General features: G+C 44.5%; 1 protein-coding gene across 1 annotated transcript; it reads right to left on the bottom strand.

The window, feature by feature from the left end:
- Positions 1 to 1,932: 1,932 nt before the first annotated feature.
- Positions 1,933 to 5,859, bottom strand: LOC128743185 (inactive pancreatic lipase-related protein 1; the record flags this gene model as incomplete). Its single annotated transcript, XM_053839713.1, has 4 exons — positions 1,933 to 2,053; positions 2,124 to 2,292; positions 2,373 to 3,072; positions 5,836 to 5,859. Coding segments are annotated over 4 exons (1,014 nt in total), but the record flags the coding sequence as incomplete, so codon positions are not given.
- Positions 5,860 to 8,569: the final 2,710 nt, after the last annotated feature.

Here is an 8,569-nt window from a genome sequence, read left to right as displayed (position 1 = left end):
GACAGACAGACAGACAGACAGACAGACAGACAGACAGACAGACAGACAGACAGACAGACAGACAGACAGACAGACAGACAGACAGACAGACAGACAGACAGACAGACAGACAGACAGACAGACAGACAGACAGACAGACAGACAGACAGACAGACAGACAGACAAACATGTCCAGATATGACCAAACTTGACCCTAAATAGCAGATTTGGCTTCCATTGATCTAGCTATTGAATTCTAGTGTCATTTAAGGTGCCGCACGATAAGTTTTTGTTCATGGACGAAATTGGCCACTCGTCTGGGTTGTCCCGGAAGTCTCCGGAACTTGTCCAGATATAACCAAAGGGGCGCTAGGTAGTTGGTCTGACTTTGATTGATCTAGTTTTTAAATTCTGGCGTAATTTGAGGTGCCGCATGATAAGTCATTGTTCATGTTCGATACTGATCATTTTCCACAGCGATAACTTAATCCGGAACATTTCCGGTTAGTCTCAATACAGCGTAAAACTCTTCAAATGGTCGCCAATGGGCATATGTTGCATACAAAATCAATACTGGCTGTGATTTACGTTTATTTTGGAAGTGTCATTGAAGATTTTTACTTACTTTATATGAGCAATCTGCCCTTTAAAACTTCAAAAGGGCGTAACTCAAAAATTCGTCGATCGATTTTTTTAAAAATTGGCTCAGATGTGTAGGATAGCCATACAAACCAACTGGCATTTGCCGTTTAAATGGCCTATTTTATTTTTTAATAACGGTATTTTGAACACCGTGACAGATATAACAATCATTAGGCCGTATGAATAAAACAGTTTGCTTTGCTTTTCCCGTGTAAATCTTATGGGAGAGTTAGCTCTAACTCTTTTATTCATACGGCCTATTGTCTCATTCTTTGTACACTGTAACAGTCATTTCAAATTTAATGTTGGTTGGGAATGTTTTCGTATCCGTCGAAGTGACGCTTTTTAATGAAAGGAAAGGAAGCCCAGTTATAAAATACTTACTTTTCCGAAGGACATTGCTGTTGTTGTAAATTGATATTTGGAAATATCGATCGTAGATGGCGCTAGTGTCCAGGCAAGATGTGCGCGACAATATTTTTTTGTATGGAATTTGTACTGAATTGAAAACACGTATTTTGTATACACAATTAAGACTCATGAGTAAACAGTGGCTCGACCCTTACTCACGCTAAATGTATAACGTTAATTTATAAAGTAAAATGTAGCGGCTTTCAGGCATTGCAATGTTCGTGTTCAAAAAAAGGGTGCTGGATACATTAGGCAGTTACTTAGTGACCTAATCCATGCCAGACATACATAAACCACTTTTTCCAACAAATATAGCAATTTATTTACACGTCTTTAACACTATCGCTCTGGCTTCTTAAAGTATAGTTTGTCATTTTACTGCATACTACTTTTAAAAGCAACCCATCATGAAAGAATAACTGCAGCGGGGAGCTCCGATTGGAGCAAGTTTCATTCCTCTAAACAGGTAACACTAGATCTACCGCTCTTATTGCATAACATGTGACGTTTTATACTTTTCTGAAATCTACTACTTACTACTTTACGTGCTGCTAGGTTGGTAACTTGCTTCATTGACTGATTGCTACCACTAACCGATAGCTGAGTTGTACTACTTCTTTGACCATGTGAATTTACACTATCTAACTAGGCTATCCATAATTCCTGTTTGCGTTAGGCCCTTATTTTTCTCCAAGCTACAATTCTTATTCGCATGCTTTCTACAAACTAATAGAAGTGTTTCACTATTATGTCACTGGTATTGTTGCGTAAGAATATCGCATATTAAGATTCTCTTAGAATGCAAGAAAAAATGATTATGTCTTGTCTCTGTATATCACAACCGTTTTGCTTTTGCATGATGACTGTTGTCTGTTGTAATTGCGATGGCAGTGTCTGAATTTATCGTTTTCGCCGTACGCCACCGTACTCGGAGTTCTTCGCCGTTCGGCGGTTCTTGCCCGGAAAACCTCGAGCGTACGGTGGTTTGGCATTGGTCGTCACGTAGTAAATTCCTCGTGCGCTGAAAAAGTAAATCAAACGATTTGGACGTTATTAGAATAAAAGCATACCACTCCACGGTGATGGCTTACTTGTGAGAAACGTGTTCTCCCATCAGAACGTAGTCGGAATCCTTTGGTTCGCACCATCCCAGCAGGTAGGATATTAATGTTGTACAAGGACCAGCCCAGAAACCCTTCTCACTGTTGATGGATTCGATGAAGTACGGTGTCACTTTAGTGTGATCGCATGCGAGAGTTTCTGCGAATAAATTTAAATTCCACAAAAAAAACTTTTTTGCAATTTTGCATGACAATTTACAGTAACTAATAACTACTCACGAAAAATTGTACTGCTCGCACACCCGGGCTGGCTGGTTCCACCGTTGACGTAGAAATCCGCATGCCCGCTGGCACTCCACTGCCCCAGGATTCCCGCTCCGGTGTGGATAATATCCACAAAATGAGCATCACTGGTGTCCAAATCCCGGGAGTTGTTCGTGCCGGCATAGAAAAAGATCGTCGGATCCAGTCCTGTTATCCGGCCCAGCTTTCCTTCCGCCGGCGTTAGATAGTTAGCCACCAAACCGGCAATGTGTGCTCCTACACTGTATCCAATTAGGTGCATCCTGTCCGGCGGTACTCCCCGTGGATGCGCAGCCAGATACTTGACCAGCTGGGAAACGCAAAGGCTTCCAAATCGTGGCGCCCACTCTATCTGGCTTAGGCAGGGCTCCGTCACTGCGGTGCCATAATCTACAATTATGATATTGTAATTGCCTCGGATGAAGTAGGCCTTTCGCATATCCGGGCTGGGTGAAAGATTCCGACCTCCACCAAAGCCATGGATTACTATTTTCACCGGGTGCTTCGGGTTCCAGTGGGTGCGGTAAAGCGACTCCGGATTTAGCACATCGATCAACTCAGGGGTTTGCTGTGTTCGCCGAGTGTAGAGATAGAATTTGATCCTGGGATGTGGACATCGGTATGGTTTCTCCAAACAGGACGAAGTATTGAACACATTGCTTGTATCTTGCTGTTGCTGGGCTGGAAAAGAAATGGAAACTATGGTTTAGTAAAACTGACAAAGGCAATAAAAATATTGTAACATGTCACAAGGTTGAGCAATTATTTTGTGAAACACTCTGTTATTGCCATTAATAATTCCTTTGTGGGTGATAATTAACCCACTTTTCTAAAACCTTCGCAACAGCTTTCAACGATTGTTGTAATAATACTTTACTACAGCTGAAGGTTTTACTAAACGCATGGTAGTAGGATGAATCGACAATTTTCAGCTTGGAATAAATACTACGAAGAGCGCTAGGCTTTTTCTAGTTAGTAACCATTGTTTATCCAGCGGTTTGTTTCCATTGGAATGGACTTCTTTGGAAGGTCTACCGCATTAAGCGCTTTAAAACCCACACGTGAGGAGTCGTGGACGCTATTGAACTCAAACAGTAAACGCATAATTAATACTGCCCGGTTAATCACCGGCAGCTGACACCCAACGAATGATGATAAATTTTCGAGTCACATTTTGATGCGAAAATAAACGACTGGTTTAAAAATCGTTGCTGGTATCCAACCAACCATGCACTTGATGCTGGCGTGCCGTTTGATTATACAACGTTACCGGTTCGTCATGAATTAAGCATTCTACGCGATGCACTGTGATTACGGCTTTAAGTCCAGTGCTGTATAAAATAGGTGTCACAGGGTATATGACCAAGTGGACATGCAACGTCGGATATATCGACTGTGGATTTGAAAGAAGTGTGCCAGCGTGATACTTAATTGGTAATTTGATGGGAGTTTCAGTCATTTCAACATTAAATGGAAAAAAGCCCCTAAAATACACATAGCGGTAATCAAGTCAACAAACAGATTTGACAATTAATAGTAGTTATTAATTGTACTATATTATTGTTATAATATGTGTTCGAATCATCTATCATACTATTCCGTCGTATGTTGTCCCACATTTTAAAAAACCAAGGAATTTAAAAAAGAAGCAGCGATAAACAGTATATATCATTCTTTTGCCAAAGATAAATAAATTGTTGATGACTTTCTGTAATTCTTTTAAGCAAAGTCAAACTAGAAATCTAGCTAAATAGACACGCTTGTTGCGGAAACTTCTAAATTGTTGAACAAAAGCACGTGAGCTAATGTTTTCAGGCATTGTGTTAATTTGGGATTTATTGCCATTAGTAAAGTCGTAAAATTTGTGAAAATAGTGAGTGGTTCACGCTAGCAACTCTAATGACTAGTAACTCTAAAAATCTTGCATATTGCATTTATGCTGATGAGGTGCCTACTATTATTGCAATCGATCAATCGATTTTGATACAACTTTGCCGATGTAAACAATACACTGTCAACTATATCCAGTCATTTTTTCGAACGCGATGAAAAGTTACACACAAAAGTTACACACAACGGTGAGTTCGAACAACACTTCACATCTAACGGTATAGAGTGGCTCTTGCCACGGTAGTGGGATAGTGACTTGAACAGTAACAGTTTACTAACGGGACATCAAATCCATCGACCGTGTTGCTGCATTGCTACAAGAGTGTATTACATTTGGCATCCACGTAGTGGGATGATGCTGCTGAACCTTGCTGTGCTCGTCGTTCCAGAGGAAGTACGGCATATCGATAGTCGAAATAGGATTTCATTCACTACGCTTCAGCTAGGCCGGTGTGGGTGACTTCGCAGCCGCTTAGTAAAATACATTCAGCTTCTGAATCCCCGGTTTTGGATTCAGCTAGTAGTAGGAGGGCTGTACAGCACCGAAGCTTGCAGCATCCGAGGGTGTATTCTTATCAGCAAGTGCTTGGTTGCGGTTAGAAGTTTCGTCTGGGTCGTTTGCCAGAAGGAAGCTAACTCGCTGACACTTGTCGTTCATCCATTTCGTTTCATCGGTACATCGTAGAAAGATAGATTCATGTGTGATAATCCGGCCACCAAGCGCCAATTTGTGAGGACGCCAGGTCCAGTTGTGATAATCCGGCCATCCAGCGCCAATTCGTTTTTGATGATCCAGCCACTCGGCTCCATGTTGGGAGGACACCAAGTCCAGATACGTTATTCCGGCCACTCCGTGCCATTCTGTAGGGACACACGGTCCAGTTACGTTATTCCGGCCGCTCTGCGCCAGTTCAAGTGATAGTCAGTCTACGAGATTTCAACTACAACTCACCAGTTAAATTTTTTGCCTTACTGCTAAGACCTAGAATCATTCTCGTTTTGTATATCGCAGTGTAAAACCTTCGGTTTTGGTGCGGGAGTATGTTGCGGCACAAAGCCGCAATATGACCGCGTTGACCTTCACATCTAGCAGAACAACAATAGCGCTTTGTCTCATTGTTGTTCTGGCTAGATATAGTAACAATAAGCTGTCGAAATATGTATAAATAGGATAATAAAAGTGAGTCTTGAGTTCAGTCCGGTCGCAGCCACCGCCGCTGGCGGTGGTGTGCAAAGAGCAACACTTGTCATATATTGCACAATAATATCACAGTTGGTATCCGGCCCCCCTTACGACGATCACGGAACAGATACTTTTGTCTCAGGACGGGTTTCGGGCATAGCAACAAATATCTATCGGTATCTAATAACTGCTCGCGCTATTTCGGACAAATCGAATAGGTTAATAGCACATAAGCTTCGGTATCAGTGAATTGATTTCTCATAGTTCTTTTATATCAATATTTCGGATTTCTTAAAATTGAAACGCATAATGGAACCACTCCAAATATTAAAAAAAATAAAATAGAAAGCATCGTAAAGTTTAAACATAATTATGAACCAGTAGCACAATTAAAACACAAAAAGATCATAAAAAGAATAAATAATAGTACATGACAGAAAACGGGTTGTATGGACCAGAGCACTCACATTGAAAATATTTATATTAAATATATCCACAATCTAAGAAAGCATTCAACTATGACCTATAACCCAAAGACAATAAATGAGTGCAATGACATAAGTAATTAAAGAAAATCACTTAAAAATCATATCTTTAAAGTACTCAAAACCAATAACATCAATGAATGGGAGGGTCCATCAGGGTACTTGTTTGAAGCAGTGTGCTTAGGGAGAGTGAAGTGGTCAACTTCCTAAGGTCCTTGGCCCGGCTAACAACACATTGTGGATAATGAGCGGGCCCTTCTCCCCACCTATTGGGGCCATTCTGCATTGGGAGGGCTTACTCAACGATTGACTCATGTGATCTAGTTTCTGCTCTGGAAGGAGATTCTTAAATACCCTTGGTACGTGCAAGTGATGTTGCTTGTTTGTACGATTCCCCTTGTCAAGATATGCCCATTGCTATGAACAGTTGTTCTGCTAAGATAGGTGGTAGTTCCCATACATACATACATACATACATACATACATACATACATACATACATACATACATACATACATACATACGGATGGTAAATGGTTGAATAATGCGCTCCAGAACTATCACGAAGTTCCACAGCCTCTTATTTAGCAACTCCTATCTCTACCTCCTCGTGGTACCATCCGGGATACGCTCCTTAGTGGAAATCGGACAACCGGTGGAAACTAGGGTCGTATGCGGACAGAGAAGGGGGCACTCATGCGAAGGCTGAGTGTAAACTCTCCGCCTGCAAATGACGGATCTCGGTAGAAGCATGTTCGATGAACCTGAAAATACCGAGAACCTGAGCAGAGGGTCCAAAGCCCCCAAAGGAGGATGGTTTTAATAGCTATTATCCATGGCTAAAAGTAAAAACATGAATGGATAAACCCCTAATCCAAGGTGTCATGCGACCCGTGCCGAGGGATGAATGGTGGGGGGGGTTCTATAAATACTCAGCCTCAAACGGAGCCTGTGGAGTACCAGAGCGCCCTCCACAGTAATCAGCCCTTACCGCATCATGAGGGGCTCTGATGTGGCGGACTTTTCTTTCCCCTCAACTCGTGGGATTCTTATGGAAGACAAAATCAAAAATATAACAAGTGTGGATACGGTGGAAAACCCGTTCGCTAGAGGAGGCATCCAGCGTTCTCCACCAAGGGTGGAGAAGGATGCAACTAGGAGCGCTAGTGTGGGTGGCAAAGGCAGCGGTATGCCTACCACGCCGGACACAGCGATGAACGGCCCAGCGCTTATCAGGGCGATGGAGAAAAATAGAGACGCTGTACCTAAAGTGGTAGCAGCGTCACAGCAGCTCGAGGTAATAATCGAGTTCACGTCAGGTCGCGGAAATTTCTCCAAGGACCTGAAGCAGAGCTTGCTCATGCTTCGGAGAACCTTGAATGCAGCGACCAAAACGCACAACGACCTCGTGGCGCGTGCAGGAGAGGCTAAGAAGGTGACCGTGAAGGCGTCGAAGGCAGTACAAACGGACGCTTGCCCGTTGACGGAGTGTCGTAACGCGGCCCAGGAGGCTACGGAAGGCGCTACCAGCAGCGGTAAGGCATCCGCCAAGCGCCCGAGACAGTCCCCGGGGGATAGCACCCCTGGCGGACCGAAAAAACGCCTGATCGGTAAAAGCCCTCAGGCTAGCGGGTTGGCAGAGCTAACCGATGAACCAGCGGGAAGCTCCAAGACAGGTGACCCGTGGACCGAGGTTAGGGCCAAGAGAAAAGGCGGAGGAGGCTCCAGTAAAAAAACTGCTCCACCTAAACCGGCAAGAAAGCGAGCGAAGAAGGGCGACGCTCTTATCCTGAAAACCGACGGGTCGAAATACTCGGAGGTTCTGAAGGCCATGAGAGGAGACGCCCTACTCAAGGATCTGGGCGCGGACGTACGGAGCATCCGCCGCTCACGCACGGGCGATATGATCCTCGAGTTAAAGAAGGACGCCACAAAGAAGAGTTCCGCATACAAGCCAATAGCGGAAGGAGTGCTCGGGGACGGAGTGAAGGTACGTGCTCTCACACCAGAAGTGACTCTCCAGCTTAAGAACCTGGACGAGATCACCGAAGTGCGTGAGGTCGTACAAGCTCTCAAAGAGCAAAGTGGAGTGGTGGTGGCAACCGAGGCGGTTCGCCTACGCAAGGGTCCGGCCGGGACCCAGGTAGCCACCATACGACTTCCGCTGATTGACGGAAACAAAGCCCTGAAAGCTGCTAGGCTAAAAGTGGGGTGGTCGGTATGCCCACTGAGCGTGTCCAAGCAGTCGGAAGCTTGCTTCCGGTGTTTCGAGCACGGACATAAAGCCTGGAACTGCAAGGGGCCAGATAGGAGCCAGTTGTGCAGGAGATGTGGCAGTGCTGGCCATAAAGCAAAGGACTGCGCGGAGCCTCCTAAGTGCCTGATCTGCACCGGTAAACGGGACGCAAAGCACGTAACGGGAGGTCCAAGGTGCCCGGCCGGTGCGCCGGCGACTAAGCCACGTTCATAGTGCAAGTGACACAACTCAACCTGAACCACTGCAGCACAGCTCAGCAGCTGTTACACCAAGCAGTTTCTGAGTCAGCAATGGACATTGCCATAGTCTCGGATCCATATCGCGTCCCTGCCGGAAACGGCAACTGGGTCTCGGATAG

The sequence above is a fragment of the Sabethes cyaneus genome, chromosome 3 (assembly GCF_943734655.1).
Source record: "Sabethes cyaneus chromosome 3, idSabCyanKW18_F2, whole genome shotgun sequence".
Taxonomy (NCBI): domain Eukaryota; kingdom Metazoa; phylum Arthropoda; class Insecta; order Diptera; family Culicidae; genus Sabethes; species Sabethes cyaneus.
This window is presented reverse-complemented; position numbering and strand designations above follow the sequence as displayed.